Source organism: Magallana gigas, chromosome 7 (genome assembly GCF_963853765.1).
Source record: "Magallana gigas chromosome 7, xbMagGiga1.1, whole genome shotgun sequence".
In the NCBI taxonomy this organism is placed as follows: domain Eukaryota; kingdom Metazoa; phylum Mollusca; class Bivalvia; order Ostreida; family Ostreidae; genus Magallana; species Magallana gigas.
The window spans coordinates 39,321,311-39,341,475 of NC_088859.1; the positions used below are offsets into that span (position 1 = coordinate 39,321,311).

At 33.2% G+C, this 20,165-nt stretch overlaps 2 protein-coding genes across 4 annotated transcripts in view; one reads left to right on the forward strand and one right to left on the reverse strand.

The window, feature by feature from the left end:
• Positions 1-4,047, reverse strand: part of LOC105322392 (leukemia inhibitory factor receptor) — an 81,254-nt gene extending 77,207 nt beyond the window's left edge. The window contains exons 1-2 of the mRNA XM_034458679.2: positions 4,032-4,047; positions 295-404 (exon numbers count right to left, since the gene is read on the reverse strand). The gene's annotated coding sequence lies outside the window, so the exon portion shown is untranslated. The remainder of the gene's footprint in view (positions 1-294; positions 405-4,031) is intronic.
• A 936-nt stretch (positions 4,048-4,983) lies between these two features.
• Positions 4,984-17,567, forward strand: LOC105340136 (protein FAM227A). Of its 3 annotated transcripts, none has more exons than XM_066067264.1 (16): positions 4,984-5,221; positions 6,072-6,242; positions 8,086-8,139; positions 8,499-8,569; positions 8,746-8,781; positions 9,060-9,173; positions 9,267-9,329; positions 10,119-10,259; positions 11,078-11,204; positions 11,467-11,574; positions 12,758-13,242; positions 13,386-13,542; positions 13,828-13,906; positions 15,598-15,745; positions 16,260-16,359; positions 16,985-17,567. In XM_066067264.1, exons 1-15 carry the CDS (start codon positions 5,086-5,088, stop codon positions 16,338-16,340), a joined length of 1,971 nt encoding a protein of 656 aa, XP_065923336.1. In that variant the 5' UTR covers positions 4,984-5,085; the 3' UTR covers positions 16,341-16,359; positions 16,985-17,567. The 3 variants fall into 3 exon arrangements, with proteins under 3 accessions (XP_065923336.1, XP_065923335.1, XP_065923337.1); XM_066067263.1 differs by having other exon boundaries at positions 16,260-16,292; XM_066067265.1 differs by lacking the exon at positions 16,260-16,359 and having other exon boundaries at positions 4,987-5,221.
• The last annotated feature ends 2,598 nt before the right edge of the window (positions 17,568-20,165 follow it).

The window sequence follows — 20,165 nt, forward strand, 5'->3', positions numbered from 1 at the left end:
TTCCTTTCACTGGATACTAAAACACTGGGTTACAATGTGGGTAAATGACAACAATCCATTAAGCCTCAGTCCCCTGGGTAATAACTAACTACGAGGGGAAAACACGCTACAATGCATCAGTTGACATTGATCCAAATTTGTTGCTTGTATAATGTAATTATGATGTATATATTTATCTATATTTGATGCTTTCAAATTGTAAAATAATATATTTTTTATCTGAGAAGCCTTAAAATTGGTATAAAAATTGAAATTGTGTGCTAACTGCAAAATATTTTTCTCTGTAACACAAACCTTTTTTCTTCATTTTTTCTTCCTTTTTTTCATCCTAGTAAACTAGTTCTGTACAGTTTGTTGCAAAGGAAATTGAACGTGGGGTTTTTCATCATTGACAGTTCAGAAGACTGAAATATCAAAATTAAAAACATTCTACAACAATATCATAATTATATATTTATCAGTCAGGGTTGTCTCTAAAAACTGAAGGAAGAAATGAAAAAGGTGAGGGGGGTCAGGGAGTCTTGCTTATATCTACATTGCATTTGAAATGCAATAATAGCTGGGTAATTAAGGCAATATCTATGGGGGAATCCCCCCCCCCCCCCCCCCCCCCCGGGTCTAAAAGACAATCCTGATCAGCTGTACAAAACTGTTCAAAACTTACAGTACATGTTTAACTTTACATATATTGGTAAAAATCCAAAACCAGCTGTAACTTCAATGATTTATATGACAATACTCTCTGGGTTTATATGACAATACTCTCTGGATTTATATGACAATACTCTCTGGGTTTATATGACAATACTCTCTGGGTTTATATGACAATTCTCTCTGGGTTTATATGACAATACTCTCTGGGTTTATATGACAATTCTCTCTGGGTTTATATGACAATTCTCTCTGGGTTTATATGACAATACTCTCTGGGTTTATATGACAATACTCTCTGGGTTTATATGACAATACTCTCTGGGTTTATATGACAATACTCTCTGTATTTATATGACAATACTCTCTGGGTTTATATGACAATACTCTCTGGGTTTATATGACAATACTCTCTGGGTTTATATGACAATACTCTCTGGGTTTATATGACAATACTCTCTGGGTTTATATGACAATACTCTCTGGGTTTATATGACAATACTCTCTGGATTTATATGACAATACTCTCTGGGTTTATATGACAATACTCTCTGGGTTTATATGACAATACTCTCTGGGTTTATATGACAATACTCTCTGGGTTTATATGACAATACTCTCTGGGTTTATATGACAATACTCTCTGGGTTTATATGACAATACTCTCTGGGTTTATATGACAATACTCTCTGGGTTTATATGACAATACTCTCTGGGTTTATATGACAATACTCTCTGGGTTTATATGACAATACTCTCTGGGTTTATATGACAATACTCTCTGGGTTTATATGACAATACTCTCTGGGTTTATATGACAATACTCTCTGGGTTTATATGACAATTCTCTCTGGATTTATATGACAATACTCTCTGGGTTTATATGACAATACTCTCTGGGTTTATATGACAATACTCTCTGGGTTTATATGACAATACTCTCTGGATTTATATGACAATACTCTCTGGGTTTATATGACAATACTCTCTGGGTTTATATGACAATACTCTCTGGGTTTATATGACAATACTCTCTGGGTTTATATGACAATACTCTCTGGGTTTATATGACAATACTCTCTGGGTTTAATTAAGCTATGAATTACATGTAATATGTATTTTGGGAAATTTGGTAAATGAACAATCAAACTTTAATATAAATCTGTCAGCCTAAAGGAATTTATTATAGAATTACGGAGAAAAGCTGTCATAATCCCCAATTTTGCAATGTCACATGCCTTTAATTTGCATAACAACTGCACCAGTATTTACCCGTACATATAAATGGCTCTAGACGCCATGTGTAACTAGCAGCAGCTTGAAAGATACTCAATAAAACAAATTTCTTCCATTAAAATTTGAAACACATTTTTTATAAACCTAAGTTCTTCAGGTTATCAGCTTTAAAACCTGCAAAACCTACCAGACCTCCCTCAATTTGCATGCTCTGTTAATTTTTATGGTTAAGTCATGAGGAGTGTCAAAAGTCATAATTTACAGATTCTTGTCATATTAGAATTCATTTCAATGTGTGTGAAAATTGCCATAAATCAAGTTCTTATAAAATATCAAGCAGCTGCACCAAAATTGAGTTATTAAAATCTTTTAAAGAAGAAATTTAAAAAAAAAGATACTGGATAAATTAATCTACATTCACTATAGGAACCATTGGTCAAAACAGACAATGCTGATCAGAGTTTTGGGGTTTTTTTTTCTTGGTATGAATGAACTTGATGTGTTCATAACAATTAACTATGTAAATAGTAGCAGACTAAAGATTCGGTGAATTGGAATGCATAGCAGAAAGAAACTGTTTTAAAGACAAGTATAATCAAGTACACCTGACCTTTATGAGTTTTTACAGTATTTGTAACAAGAAAAACAATTATGTTTTAAAATATATGCTGTGGGAATATATATTTTATTTCAATTGCAAGATTTGAAAAAGGAAAATAACTAAATTGCCACCATTTTTTTTTACCCCGGTAAAATTGACAAATTGATATACCTGCATGACATTCTTTTGGTGCAATGAATGTGGTTGGTTTTTACCATAATATTCCCGCAGTGCAAGTGCCTAGGAAGATAATCATTAATTTCGGGAGCCATGAAAAAATCTTTTTGAAATGAAATGTAACTCTTAAAAATATAAAAATACCTCTCTATTTCAGTTTTGTTTTAGTTTTTGTAGGGGTGCCCATGAATAGTTTTAAATTTAAACTCCATCAGGATGCTTGTATAATGATATTGCAAATTCTTGAATATAATTTCAGTTCTTGAAGAGTTTTCCCTAAATAATTCTATGTATTGTTGGTAGATCATGTAGTTACATGTACAGTACATACTTACCCTACTAAAGCCTAAAGATTAGAATTAACTTAAATCAACACTAGTCTAATGTTACTGTAAATTCCTTATTTTACGCGAGTACTTAATTCCGCTGTTTTCATCAAAACACGAGAATATAAAACTCAAAACTATCTGAAAAATAAAAGCAAGATTCTGAAATCCGTGAGGATTGCCTCTCATGATTTTGCGCGGAAATTAATTCCTCGCATCTAATTAGGAATCTACAGTATTACGTACCTAATAAATGCTTGCAATGCAAAGTAACATTGCAAAGTAGGGCTTTGTATTTCTGATCAAGAAGATTTTGAACTTTTGAAGAACATGGCTTTAGATTTAATATGTTTTTACAATATGGCCATATTGTTCCTGGACATCATAACCATGCAATAAGTTTTTCACAAACATGTATAGGAATACAGAAGAAATTTTTTAAAGATCTTATACATTATAACCAAATGGCTACTTTGGCCCATCCCTAAGGCCTGTACCCCTGACCCAGGGGCCATGAATTTCACAATTTTAATAGAGGATTCCTTCGGAATCATAACCATGCATTAGTTTTTCTCAAATTATATTTGGGAGTAGAGAAGAAGATTTTTTAAGATTTGATACATTTTTACTATATGGCCATATTGGGGCCTGAACTCCTGACCCAGCGCCCATGAATTTCCCAATTTTGGTAGAGGGCTTGAATTACAGTCACGTCGTACCCAAACCAACTCGCGCCCAAGCCGACTCATATTAAAATGCTCAGGTCGTACCCAAAACTATGTGGTTCACTCGTACCCAAATATTTGAGTACGACTTCACAAGTTGACTCCTACCCACGGAAAAAATATATTTATACTACGAAAATGAAATACAATAGTTTTCATTCTAGGGCTTTATTGCATTTAGTTTCTAACTGCACATGTGTGGGAGATAAATATTTTTTTTTTTACTTTGGCTTTTTTTATTTTGCATATTTGGCTCCCTGTCCGTGGGGGTGGTAGAACCACGAATTCCAGAATTAATTATAAGATTCCTCTTACCATAGAGATGCTTCACACCAAAAATTGTAACAAATGGCCTTAATTGTACAGCTGTAGTTTTCACGAAGTTAAAATAAGCTGAAAGACTCATGTGACCTAAAAAAAAAAAAAGTGTATACCAGCGTAAATCAAATTAAGGGTCTTTGAAGTTTGAGTTTGACAATGTGATACATGTAGTCAAATTCTTGATAATGAAAAAAGTACTCAGTTGTCGATCCAATGTATAACGTTATGTCCGATGCATGGTGAACTTATTCTATTCTTTTCTATTTTGTAGGCTATGTTTAAATGTCAGACTGTATTATTGAAACATTTTTTGCTACCTTGAATAAAACCGGTACATAGAATTACCGAAATACCCGGGATTTACCGAAATACCCGGCGAAAACACCGAAATACCCGGTGAAAACACCAAAATGCCCATTATTACGCCAAAAAGAGTGTATGTTTAGTATTTTATATAGATAGTTATTGTATATAAAGTTAATTTTTTGAATAAATCAGCCGATTTTCGTGGTTATTGATTAAAATGCAATTCTTCCAAGAAAGACAAGTCTTTCATTAAATTTTCATATTATCATGTCAAATTATTATATGATATTAAAAAATAAAAGCTGATAAACTGTTATTTTTAATTCTTAGTTATTTTATTCTGGGAATAAAATTACACCCCTCTATTTGATTGAAAAGCAATTCATGCAAGAGTTATCGTTCTTAACCATGTTAACCCAATGTCTACACATGTTAAAAATCGCTATTTATGTCAAATTACTTACATTATCAAACTGAAAATTGGGGAAATACATATAAACACTTAGATTCAAACTATGATGTTAAATATTTGTGCTCAAATGAGGCATTTTGGTGTTTTTGAAGGGTATTTCGGTGTTTTCACTGGGCATTTCGGTAAATCACGAGTATTTCGGTAAATCTAGTTACCCGAATAAAACCGCCATGTGTCAAGAGACAAAGGTATTCCGAAAAGAAATCGGTGTTTTCCGACGTTTTCCTTGAGGTACTGTTACCCAATAGCAAACACACTGAAGACCAAGACATGAATGGCGTCAAAATGGCGAGCATTAACCGAGTTGGTTCGCCTATGGATGTATGTGAAGAAAATTATGACTTAAACCAGGAAGTCCTCGATAACAAGAGAAAGTTTTTGGAAAATAAGCAAAGAAACCGTTCACGTATCCTTTTGGAATGTATATAGTACAAGCCATTTTTGTACATCTTATTTGCAAAACCGTTGCTAAGCATATTTATAATTCGTACCATATGCTTTCTGTGGTATTTTTTTTCTAAGACTAGCAAAATAACGTTTGCAGAACCTATTCACATTCTTCTTTATTGTTTAATATCGCATTAATTAAATCAGTATTCAATTCACCTTATGACTGACATTCCAGACTAACCAATTTTTAACGATTAGGCATATGGCTGTACTACATGTAGTATAGTTATAGTCTGTCCCAAGTTATTGCTTCCATCAATTTTTGATGATTTTTAATAAAAATACACATACCTGTGAAAGACATACAATTGAAATCGATGAATGGAAATATATCCAAGATATCTTCATTGAACAATTATCCCTTTTCACTCATAAAATTTCACAGGAACGAAAACAATTTTCTTATTTATAATGGGAAATCTTTACATCTTTTCTCCATTCGGAATACACTCGGAATACATCGCGCAATTTTTTAACGTTATCATCTTAATAATGGCTGATGCAATGCAAAATCTCCGTAGACTTTCAATGTTGGGATGTGTATTGAAACCTGAAGCGGTAGAGGGGGTGTTTCAAAACAGATAATCTGGACATTTTTCATATTAGTGGATGAACGTAGTTTGAGCACAAAGGTATTTACTATTATTGAAATATCAAGCAAAAAGTGGTGGAAGCAAAAACTCGGGACAGAGTATAGTAGGCCTACGATGCAAATAAGTTCAATGAAAACTTGTTCAAAAGTATATTTATGGAAAGCGTGAGATTTTTTACATTTTCCAGCTTGTCTACCTTAACTTAAAATGAAGCTTTTTTCATTGGAACCATTGATGAAGTTAATAAGAAAATTAGTAAACTTGACAGAAAGCTTCAGAAGTACACAGCCTTGGTAGTGGAGAGCAGAACCTCTGATTATGAAGACACAGATGAAATTATGTCTGTGGCTAGTGCCAAAGGGAGAGACAGATATGAAAAAAGAGGTATGAAATTGTTTATTTAATATTTAAATTAATTTGGGTTTTTTTCTAAAAATTTCATATGTTTATTTAGCAAGCACAGCTTGCCAGTGCTTTGCACCAGCTCGAAGTGAACTATACCAGCTGCATGTACATTGATCTCATAGAATTTTTTGCATATGCACGTTGTACAAATGCACGAAAATATATTGGGGGCATTGACTGAATATGGCTTTTCAGGTTATTGGGATACCTTTATTTGGCCAGTGCAAGGGGTAGTTGCAGGATAAAACCTATAACCTCAGTAAACTCTTAATCAAAATACAGTAGAGTGATATATCATAATGGACATTATGGTTTGCACATGGATATGATAGAATATTTTGGCGCCAGTAAATCAGGGCTCCCACTGGACCAAATTTCCCTTTCGCCACTCTTGCGCGTCATTAGGCGGCGCGAGATGCTCATTAACTAATACTTCAAATTCAACACTTATATTACTGAATAATATGTTATAATGTTATATTTATCCCTTAATATCCAGTAAAACATCTACTATAAACCAACACTTATTTCTAAATGATAAAAAGATGAATTGTTAAATTTACGTTTTGGAGTGGATGGTTTGACTATTTTGACTGAATTAGATGCTTGAGCAGGAGGGGTTGAATGTTCAGACCCCGAATTGGAAGAAAAGCCAAACATTGACAATTTCTGAATTTTAGACTGACAAGGGTCAGAAGCTACAAGTTTACGTTTCCCCATATTGACAAGCCAAATGTCAAAAGTAAATGGGGTACATGGTCAAGCAAGATTATCATATTTATACCGTAGCGCACTGGACATCAAAGAAAATTAATTATCTGCGTTGATATGTCCATATCAATGACGACCGATTGCAGTGTTTTGAAATTTCATGAGAAAAAAGCAAACACAACCCAATTATAGAAAATTTTAATAAATAGTTTCCATGTTATCCAAAAACAAATGTTCGGGAATACGATTGATGTATACATATTATACGCATTTATATAACCAATTATTTAGCGATCTGTGCACTGGTTACGATTTGACACTAAAATGGAGGCGATAACAGTATAATGAGCGAGACCTTAAATGCTTTAAAAATTGACCACAAGCCGTGTATACAACCGTCTCGTGCCCGATTACATAATTATCGCCGTCTTGCAGCCAAATATTACCTGAGGCTATTATCTGGCCAGAGCTCTGTGTGCACTGGAGCGACGCGAGATTTCCGGTCACGTGCGATGACGAAATAAACACACTCTGACTGAATAAACAGGTGTATATTTTAAACGAAAACTGAACACTGATTTTTTATACCATTTTATTACAAAAAAAGGATTTTCGCCACATTCGAATTTCTTTTCGCCACATTTGAAAAAAAAATTCGCCATTGGCGAAAATGGCGAAGCCCAGCTCGAGCCCTGCAGTAAATGTTGGCCCTAATTCCAAGTAATCTGCATTATATTGGCCTCAACATCTTGTTCTTGTGAGAATCAAAGTAAAACTTTTTAATTAAATGCTTAGAATCATAAAAAAACCAATTGATTTCAAGAATGCCATACCTTTAAAATTGAGGAGTGTCAAATTGGATATCATCAATTTTTATACTTGCTATGTGTATTGATGGGGGAAAGTGAGGAGGGGGGCTTCTGTCCTTCTATTCCTGTCTGTCTGTCTGTCTGTCTGTCATACTTTGTGTTAAGCTGAGTTTAGTGTATGGGTGACTATTCAGTTTCATGTATTCATTGTTTAATTTGTGTCCTTTGTGTCAAAATCATATCTTAATTTTAGGGTTTTATTAATTAATAATAATAGTTTTGCATTTTTTTTTATCTTTCAGAGAGAGAAACTAAAGAACTTAACAAATTTGCAGGATATTTTACAATGAAGCAAAGTAAGAATACTGTAAATCGCTTTTTGAATCATTGCTAGTCTCCTAAAGACTGGGTTTTCATGTGACCCTTAATACAAGAAATGGAGATGCTATAAGAATGTGTATCAAAATGAATGTATGGCAAAGTGTTCGAATCACTTTCTCTCATTTCACAGGGAGATGTCAAGAGAGAGCAAAGCAAACACAAGCAAAGATGACTAATGCAGTTTAAATGATACTCACTACTTCAAAATTGTTGTGTTAACTTTACATTAATTAGCTGTATTAACTGTAAGCAAATAGATATCGCTCAAGAATACCAGTCAGTATATTCTCTATCAGTGACAGATACTATATAGACACCATGAAATGTCTTGCAGCTTTTCTGCCTGGAAGAAGTGAAAGAGTGAAAAACATCTCAAAAGTCAGCATGCAACCAAGTAAAACAACGGTAGGGTCTTGTTTTTGATTTCAAAAGTTGATCATTGTTGTTAATTACAGAATAACAGGGGTTCATTTCGACATTTTTTAATACTACAATAAAGGGTAACTTTATTCATGATTTATGACTTGATGGCATTAGAGTTGTGAATCTTTCATCATTTTATTTTTTCTTTCTTATGATAGATTAAAAAAGAAACAGGAAAGCCAAAGTTTGTGGAGGTAAATATGATATTTCATGTATATGTGGTGTATACATGTATTCTTAATCTGGCAAATCTTTTTTTAATTAGATTTAGTGCTTGAATTTTCATATTTTTATTTGAACAAGTTTAAAACAAATATTCATTAAGGTATAATGAAATTTTACATAGCATTCATCGAGACTGAACATATTAAGTACCGGTAAACATTTTATCTTAGAGAAATAGTATGTGTGGTTTTTTTTAATTATTAATTGTGATGAAGTACATTGTACTTAAAATGGTTTGTGATTGCAGCTGTACCAGTACCCTGGCTATGACTCCACGGAACTGACAGCGCTCCCAGACGAAATTCCCATTGTGGAGATGCTGGAAAAAGCAGTGTCTGCTCATATGCAGCTCCATAAAAAAGTACAGTGTAAAGTGTTCACTCAGCACAATAAATATTAAAAACCTTGTAATACTCTATAAATGGATTTTCTTTATACCGTTGTTTCTTTATAGCCTGACTATCGGCCAGAATTTGAGAAATGGTTCTATTCTGAGATGTCACAAGCTGTATGCTCAGTAAGTAAATTGTAGTTTTCAGGTACATTGATGCAGTAGATAAGCATCTATAAAAAAAAACCTATATTATATGATTGATTTAATTTCTAGCTCTCTGATTGGCTGATATCAAACAAAACAGAAAAAATAAAACGTTTTGTTATATTCAGTAGATTATTTTAACTATATAAGTCTATACAGACAAATAGTCAATAATTGTAGTATTAATTAGCATTCGGTAATTCCTATGTGTGTTGGAATATCATCAAGTGACTGTTTGATGCAGAAAATATTTTTTGAAATGCACTTTGAGCAAAATCAAATTCGTTATGACAATCCTTTCTTGATATTTGGTTTGTTTCTTTATATAACAAAACAAATGTAGACTGTGTTTCCAGGCAAATTGATTATATTAGCTCCCTTGGCTTTGCGTCGGGCAATATTACTGCCCTCTGGGCTATACTTTAATATAACCAATGTTGCCCTCAACCCCAGTCAATATTTTTATAATGTTCACCTGCACCTGACCTAGGAGGTCAATATAACATTTAATTTTTTCTACATCGGACTAAAAAATTGATTGTGAACTTCCAATTGCTACGATCAGTTATCGTTATTCGTGTTGTCCAATGAAATATATAAATATGATATATAAAATTTGTTGGGCTACGGCTTTAGACTAAAAGGTAATGAATTTTTTTTTGCTTAGCTATTGACCTTAAAATAATTGTATAATATTAATCTGTTAGTTGTTTGATTCAAAATTTGATTTTTTGCTTGTTGAAGCTTATTTTTTCTTTCTTATTACAGGACATTTTCTGGTATCTTTTTCTGGATAAATTCCAGTCCAGTAAGAACTCCCAAGTCAAACTGTTCAACAGAGCAGCTTTCAACTATGTCAAGTTAATGCTGTATGTCCGAAACCCCCAGTATAGAGATGTCTTCTTCAAGGTCAGTACCTATAGCGGCACTACACTCACTGTGTAATTTTTCCTTGGTACCTAATTAATATAAAGGAATTTGTTAATATTAGTATGAAAGTGCAAGAAGCAGATATGGTGCCAATTTAAAAATCTGTTCTTCTCTATATTTACGTACAGCATTTGTTATTGATTTTATGCTATTAAAATGGGAAAAGGTGGTTTTAAGGTCTGCTATATTCAAATACTTGTTTTTGAAAAAAAATATTTTAATTGTAAGTGATTGCTTGAAAATAGATAGTGATATTTACATTGGGATCATTAGAACCATATGTTGGATGCCATAGCACATCAACAGGCCAGGTTCATTGGATCATCCTCAAACCCCTTAAGCTGATTATTGCTCTACCTCAAACGAAAAATAATCAAATACTTTGAAAAAGATCAAAAGCCAAATTCCTTAACCATATACCAGTACTCATCTTTGTTCCTCCTGTCTTGATGCATCAAATGATTTACAGGCTATTCTCCTTTTGGGTCATTTCCACCCCTCAGGATCTTGAAATGATTATTGTCTTCTTAACTGAAAGCCCTTACCTAGACTACACATTATTTCTCTTTTTTTGTGTGTCTTGAAGAACTTACTTGTATGCAAATTCTGATCCAAGAAGTCATAATTCCAACCCAAATGATTACACATCTTCACTTGAGAGTGCTTTAAAATTGCCCTTTTTATAGTTACTGTGCAATCTGGTTAACATTAGATTGTTTAATTAAAAAAAAACCAAAAATGATTGTTATGGATATATAAAAAAAGAATAGCAGTAAAATCTTGATTTTTATGTACAGGACTTTCCTACACTGGTCGCCCAGTCAATCTATGCTGCCTACTGCCATTCTTTCCCCGATTCCTACCGACAATTCAACGAGCAGTTCAAGGAGGACCTCGTCATTCTGGTGTACAACTGGATAGCAGGTAACAGTTTTTTGTCCGACTTAACATTTCTTGCTTGCATGTTTAAGTGCCATGGTTGATGCTCCTTCTAATTCTATAGAGATCGAGTGCCATGTAAAATAGAAAAAGAATGAATTGAATCCCTAGTGGCTTCATTGAATGAAAATTTATTCTTAAAAAAAAATGGCTCATTGAAAGCTAAAGCTGTATATCATCCCATGTATAGACATGTACATTTATATAAACCAATATTTCTAAACAAAATTTCCTTTGTTTCTCTCAGGTATCAGGCCTGCATCAAGGTGTTGGTTGTCATGGAACTTTGATAAACTCGAACCACCCAACATCAAGCAAAGGGAAGAAATGATGAACAGAGAGAAGAATAAAAAACGTCAGTTCTTTTAATTTATTCCTACCTGATTACTGTAGATTCCGAATTAAGCGTGAGGAATTAATATCCACGTAAAATCCTGAGAAGCACCTTTCGCTAATTTTAAAATCTGGCCATTATTTTTAAAGAGTTGAGAACTATAAGAAATAGGGATAAAAGTTCCGCGATTTTATATTCTCGCAATTTGATACAAAACAGCAGGATCGCAGAATTAAGTACGAGCGTAAAATAAAGAATTTACAGTACCTATTTATTCAGATACACTAAGCATTATTATTAGAAAAATGGTTGTACTGAAAATAGATTATTACAGTACACTGTATTCTTAATAAACAACAAGTAGTGGTATAAATGGAAATAATATCATAAACAGATGAATAGTGAACAAGAGAGATGTATGCACCATTTACATGCATTTGTTTTTCACTAAGAAATGATGTTGATGTAAATCTTGTTTATTAATTTTATTGACTGTTTACCAGTATATTATCAAACCAAACTCCATCAACCTAGTGATTAACCTTCATAGTGATCTATGATGAATGTTAATTACTATCACCTCCTTAAGCAATGTATGCCTGTACTTGATCATATTTCAGACTTGATTACAAATATGAAGATTAATTACTTTATTGGTAATTGGGAGTAAAATCTGCTCAAGAGATCTCAATCACTATATCAAATAATAGCTAGGCCAAAAGAGTTATGTGCAATTTCTACTGATTTCTGTTTAACAAGTTGCTAGTTTTTTTATACTACATACACATGTACTGTGTTAAATGGTTGGTATGGGATATAAACTAGTAAAGATATAAACAGATTTTGCAATATTTTTACCTAGAGCCATCTAAACAAAACCTTGGACTTTCAGTAGGGCGTAGCTATCTATTCTTTTTGTCAAAACAAGTTAAAAATGACATGGTTTCAAGGAAAATAAGCACTGGTTGCATAGTCTTAGCTCAAAAGCCAGACAAATCTTGTTGATTTCAAAGAGCCATGACTGAGTGGCTATAGCAATGAAATAGACAGGCCTATGTCTTATTGCTGTGTGACACTACTACCCGAAGTCCTAGCTCATGATATAATTGTACTAATACCACAGGTTACTTGCGAAAATGATTATGTGCTCATTGATTTGCTGATTAAATCTAAAGCATGCATAATCTGTAAAATCTTTTTTCAGCTTCCATGTCCTTGAACTTTGATTTCCTGGACTCTCTGTTCTCAAGCAATGCCAGTCAATACACCTCCACCACCTCCCTAAACCAGTCCATGTCCAAGTCCTCCATGCAGAGCTACGGAGGTCGCCGAGGGAAAAAGTTACCCCGCAACATGAACAGGCGCAGTAGTATACAGAGTTCTGTGTCCGTCTCCTCCAAACACCACCTCCAGTCTCCCGGGTCCTCTCACGATGGGGCCATCATCGATTACGTGTCGGATAGCCAAAAACCTGGAATCCTGGGTAAAAAGCCCTCACCCTCTCAGTCTCAGACCAAGGACAGAGCTGTGGACCCAAGGAAGTTGAGGGACGCCCTGACCCCGATCAGGGAGACCACATATGAGGAGGATGCCCAGCAGCTGGACACACACAGAGGGGACAAGACATCCACTGTGTCTGTGGCCCTCACGAAAGCTCCCACCAAAGTACCGGGGAGGAAGATGCGAGAGGTAGTAACTTAGATGTGTAGAATTTTCATGTTTGTCTACTTTTTTTTAGCAGTAACCTAGTCTTGATCTGCACTCTTCTCCCGATTTTGTTCTAATTTAGCTTAATTCTTTGCGTTTTGAATGTCTAGTTTTGATATTTTCAGTCCCATCCAGCTTGTGCTGGCCCAGATTATGTGAGATCAGTATTCAATATAAATGGCCAGAGCCCCCTGGTGGCACATTACATGAAAATGAAGGGTCTGCAGTATGATGCTGGGGAGGACATCCGCATCCAGCGAACGGAAATCCAGAACCTACCTCCATATCCTTATCTATCACTGTCATACATGCAAGAAATACCTCGTTTTGCTTGGGTACTTATTTTTCAAATCTATTGTTTTTCAAATCCATTGTCATGCATTGAATCACAATGATAAAAATTGCTAGCTCCAAGGAGATTCCCAAGGAAGGTTTTTTGCAGATATTACATGTAATTCCCTGTGTTTGATTAAGAATCTACTGTAAATGATTATCTTTGTCATGCAATACATTTTAAAAGGTTTAATTAGTATTTGATTCACACATATTTGCCTTAACTCTTGTGCACTTTGGATGCTCCAACCTATAGAGATGTCATTCGGGAATCGTTCAAGAAAGCGAGAGAAATTGAAAAGCAGTATGATAGGTAAGTTTTAGGGTAACAGATATGGTTAAAACTAATACAGTTGAATTAAGGTGGCTCATTACCGCTTGAAATTGTTTCTCAAATCAGCAGAAAATAATTTAATTAAGATAGATGGCAAAATGCATTAAATTTAAGTTAAATATGAAAAAAATGTACAATTTTGAATAAATATTATCATTTTCAAATTCATTTAATTCAGTAAATATGAACACAAGCCTAAGGCGAATTTGAACTCATTATCTGTGCGGTTCACAACTCGATACTTTAACCACTGAGCTATTATGAAATACAACCAAATCAATCGTTAAAACAATTTAACAAAACATTTAAATTGCCATCTTGTCTTAAAAAGTACAAGTATTGATGCAGAGATTTACCTTAATTGCTGTAATTTGGTTGTAAATGCATTTAAAGAAGACATCATTTTTAGCTCACCTGAGCTGAAAGCTGAAGTGAGCTTTTCTGATCACTTTTTGTCGGGCGTCAATCTGTCTGTCTGTTAACTTTATACATTTTCGACTTCTTCTCCTAAACCACTGGGCCAATTTCAACCAAACTTGGCACAGAGCATCATTGGGTAAAGGGATTCAAGTTTCTTAAAATAAAGGGCCACACCCTATTTTAGGGGAAAATAATTAGGATTTATTGAAAATTTGGTGATATTTTTCAAAAATCTTCTTCTCAAAAAACATTTGGCCAGAAAAGCTGAAACTTGTGTGGAAGCATGATGCTGCATCCTAAGATAGTGTAGATTCAAATCATGGTTCTTGGGGGTAAGATGGGGCCACAATGGGGGTCAAAGTTTTACATAGGAGTATATAGAGTTAATCTTTTAAAATCTTCTCAAATACCATTTGGCCAGAAGAGCTGAAACTTGTGAACTTGTGTGGAAGCATCCTCAGATAGTGTAGGTTCAAGTTTGTTCAAATCATGGTCCCCAAGGGTAAGGTTGGGCCACAATGGAGTGGGGGGTCAAAGTTTTACATAGGAATATATAGAGTTAATCTTTAAAAAATCTTCTAGTTCAAATACCATTTGGCCAGAAAAGCTGAAACTTGTGTTGAAGCATCCTCAGACAGTTTAGATTCAAGTTTGTTTTAATCATGGTCCCCAGGGGTAAGGGGTAAAAATCAAATTTTTTAGGTGTAGGGTGGAGCCACATGGGGAATTTTTCAAAGGAAAACATTTTAAATTCACCAAAACTCAAATGTTATTATATATGGTTTTACTTATATGTAAGCATTTTGACATATTGTTGATTCTTTAAAATTGTTTAGACTTTGGCCCCTAGAAAATTCGTGGGCTTCACAAGTTTGATGTAGGTTTATATCCCATTTGATTTAGATCTTCTTGAGAACTGTAATGCTCAATATGTGAAATGACTATACTGTGACAAAAAGGGATCAATGATATCTAGAGAAAAAATAGATTTTTTTAAATACAGGATCTGTTAAACTACATTGTCCATATTTTTTTTTGTATATGACTCTGTAAAGCTAATTTTATGATGGCTATTGTTGCTCAGGTGAGCAATGTGGCCCATTGGCCTCTTGTTTAGGGGTAGTTTTGAGATAAGATATGTTTAAATTTCCTCATCTATCTAATTGCATGTATTATTTGTTTTTAATAAAACTACGATTCTTGTACTTGCATGTCATATGAATGATGATGTGGTTTTTTTGTACACTCAGTTTTATTGAGAAGAACCTTAAAGAACAAGTAGAGACAATGATGAGGAACAGATTAGCAGACAAACGACATCGGCACCTGGAGAAACTGCTTCTGTCCAACCCCAAAGAGGTCAAAAGGTTAACGGAGCTAATCATTCTGGAACAAGAGGTAAAACAATTAAGTGTCAGAAATCTAAGTCTGACTCAGTTTACTATATATTCTGCATAATGCACGCAGATAATCAACCTGTTAGCAATCAAACTGGTATTTTGACACAAATTAAGCACCTTGCAAAAGCATTTGATAGTTTATAGTTTTTTTCTTCTAATCATATAGCATATTTCACACGTCAGTTACGTTATAGGGCCCCAAGGTAATTGTGATTTATCAAATCATTATTTGTAATATATGTAGTAGAAGAGTTTATTTTCACGAATTTTATTTAAATTTATTATTTACAGGTATTCAAATCAGTAATTGAAATAAATGTTCCATATCTTACTCTGTTAGATAATTTACATCTATATATGCTACCATTTTTAATCACCCCCACCTTCCACCTTCCTTAATCATAACAACTCTTCTATTTAACAGCAATGACTATAATTTGATGAGCTCAGACACCAAAATAATCATCTTTTGATAGAAAATGTAAAATGCATGTCTCTATGTTTTCTTGCAGAAAAATCTCGACTCTGATTCGGCAGAACCAGCGGTTATTATTGAGCAGACTTTAAACGCTTTGTCACACAAATTATGGTGACACATGTGTCTTATTAAAAGTACCCAAGATATTTGGCTTAGATTGTGGATTAATTTAACCAAATGTTGACGTGCAAAGATTTTATAGATTTAATCAAGATTAATAGAAGTGAATTCACAGTATGGTTTAGAAAGCTGTTAATTTGTCGATGATGTTCAAAAATGAATAATGGAATATGAAAGGAACATTTTTGTTATCTAAAAATTTGGTACTAAGTTTGAACAGCTTTTGAGATAACTGAATTCTGTTTGAGACTTTGGCAATTACGAGTAATCAGAAATCTGCCATTATGGTCTGGTTGTTTGCTGGTTTGAATGAGGAGCTTTATTAATTGATGTGGCATTTACTGTTGTGCATGCTTCAGAACTTCTAATCTAATGGATACCTTTTCAGGAAAATCAAATAAATTTTTAACTTGTTTTAAAAAAAATTTGAGTTTCTCTTAACATATATTCAAGAAATCCAAATTTTCTTACATTTCTTATAAAATAACTTCTTTTTCTGACTTGTGTGTTTTCTTCTATCATAGTTCATTGCCATTAGGTGCTCCACTTTTTTAACAGATATGAGAACATCATTTTGATACATTTTCTACACTTGCAATAAGCATGTATTAACAGTGATTGTTAATTGTTATTTTCCAGAGAGGAGAGGATTCCCTGTCTGCTGGGGCTGATGCAGCTATTGAGGCCTCTCTGCTGGCTCAACAAAAATGCTCCTAAAGAGAGACAACCAAGAAATTTTTCACCGAAAGCTTGTGTCAATGATATATAGCACCTGTGGCTATATGCAGCTGTTTCCAACTTTAGATATGAGAAATGGTTCCTACTTGTCTTTTTTGGGGGGGATGAATAAAAATCACTAATCTCCTGTTTCTATGAAATTACATAATTATGTTTCCAAGTGTTGTTTTGAAATGCAATTTAACTTATGACTAAACATTAAAAAAACTTTGAGAATTAATGCATTTATGTACACTAGTTATCAAGTCATCTGTTTTCTGTTATTTTCCGTTAATTAAATGAAAGTTATCAACTGTATTAATATATGTGACACTAATTTAAATAATCAGTTTTATATTAACGTTTATATGTAACTGTGATATTTAATGTACTTAAAGACACCAATCATGTGATATGTACATTTCATTTACATTGTGATTGTTTTTGTTGTTGCGTGCTTAATATGGCAGTTTTGTAAAATAAATTATCAATATAAATATTAAAATTATATTTCTTTTCAATATGTCAGAGGCCTTAAGAATAACATTGCATGTTTTATGAATCTTTAATGAATATCTGACTTACTTAAAGTTAAATACATACCGTAGTACATGTATCTCCAGACTTGCTCAAATCTCTATGTTTTACTGTTTTTATGTTTCTTGCAAATTTTACTGTTTTTCAGAAATTTTAATATTTTTATTCTAGTATTCTTAAATATTATAAAACATAAAGACTTGTAATCCTTGATTTTGATATCATTTAATTGTTTTAAGGAGAGCACTGAAGTTATTAAACATAGAGATGTAAGCAAGGCTAATGTACTAGCATCCCAAGAAATGCAGCATTTAATTAAAAACTTAGTTATTCACATTTTAATCATACTCCACGCAACAAAGTTGTGTAATTCCTCTTGTACAAAGCTATATGATGAATTAGGGTGGGACCTCTTACAAACTAGGAGAAAACTCACAAATTAATCTTATTTTTTGAAATTATTAATGGCTTTTCACATCAGTGTTTGTATGAATTATTAGAACCATATCATCCACCAGCTCACATTTATAATCTAAGAACCAGTGATGTACAATTCAAAATTCCATAAATTAGAATTACATCTTATATGGACAGTTTTTTACCTTCCACTGTCAAACAATGGCTCAATTTACCAGATCACATTAATAGAAATGCTTCTAGACATTCTAGTTTATCCTCTTTCAAGAGTCTCTTAAATTCCTATTTTTGTAGGAAAAGTAATGATTTTTTGAATTTTGGGACACGTAAATATAATATATTGTCAATTGAGGAACAATGCAAGTATCTTAATTCATGGCAGATATATATACCGGTAATCAAGGTTTAGCAGAAACTGCAATGTGTGGTAATTGTGTAGATTCTGTTGAAGATGCTTAATATCTTTAAATTTTCAAATGTCCCAAGTAAGAATCGTGTAGAATGACGCCTTTTAAAGCCATAAAAATTATCATACATGTAATTAGTACTGATCATCAACTTTTACTTGAATTAATGTTATATGGTAGTCATGATCATGGACTTGATATCAATGTTCAAGTACTTCAAGCAGTACATACTTTTATTGCAGCAACAAAATGCTTTTTGTAAATATCTGTTTAAAAAAATTATTTAGTCTTATCTTTTCTTTTCAAACCGGTTTCGTATCATTTTTTTTTTTTTACTTTAGGAATAAGGAATCATTCTTTGCGTATTATGAGGTGATAATTTTGGTCAGGGCATGATAAAATCCAATAAAGCCCAAAGGGCAGTTTGATAGATTTTATCAAACCCTGACCGAAACTTTCACCTCATAATATTCAAAGAATGATTCCTTATTACTTATATTACATCATATGTTATTGTATCAAATATGACACATATTATTCGACATATTATCATGTGATTTAATATTGTATCATATCGTATCATACAATAATATATAATACAATATCATATTATATAATACAATATCATATTATATAATACAATATCATATTATACAATATCATATAATACATTATATAATATACAATATCATATCATACATTATTATATATCAAAATATCATATCATACAATATCATGTGATACAATAATATACCATCTTTTACAATAGCACATTATGGTATCATAATATTTATACAAGTACATCTTCTAGATGAGTACACATTATTACTTATTAGGTTAGTTACTGACTCACTACGGAAATATATTGGGTTGATCAATCTCATAGATGGCGAGGCGAAGCCGAGCCTTCTATGAGATTGATCAACCCAATATATTTCCGTAGTGAGTCAGTAACTAACCTAATAAGTGTTTTGTTTTCTCGAGGACTATCAAGCGACATATTTATTCACAAATAGCGATGATCTACGCAAAGCCATGTACAAGATGCCTTACATCTCGTCCAACTCATTTTAACTCTTCAAAATTTTCAATCTCACCTTTCAAAATCTTTGCTTTACCCATGTTTACTTACAATGTTTTGTTGCTATTCAATTTCAAATGTTTTCTCCCTTTCCTCTGCAGAGATTTGAGCAAATTTCGACGCTGCCATTTTGTTCTGCTCCAGACAAAACAACGTGACGTCAATATTCTAAGGGCAACTACTCTACTTTTTAAAAAATTCAAAGGGCAACAACTCCAAATACTTTAAGAACTTACAGCATGCAGTTTATGTATAAAATACTATGAAATGTCGAAATGAGTAAGCGAAGCGTCGACCAATGACGGCCATATTGCCTAATATTATTTCTCACAGAACAAATATAGAGATATATGAGGCAATCACGTGCTATGTTTAAACCAATGAAAATGTGACATTTCAGTCCAAGGGAAAACAATAACGTTTTTAGGATCATAGTCTCTCATCATAAGTAACTCTCTGCTTTGCTTTGACAAAAGTTATGATTGGCTGTGGGAGCACAATACCAGTCATATTCAAGAAAAGGAATGTTAACCGTTCCCCGCTTGGAGAGCATGTTATTGGATCCGACCCAAAGTCTTTAACTTGACAAGACTTGTAGTCATGGTTTATGCATGCCTTTGCAACCTGTCAACAATGACTTTAAGCAGGATGTTAATTTAAC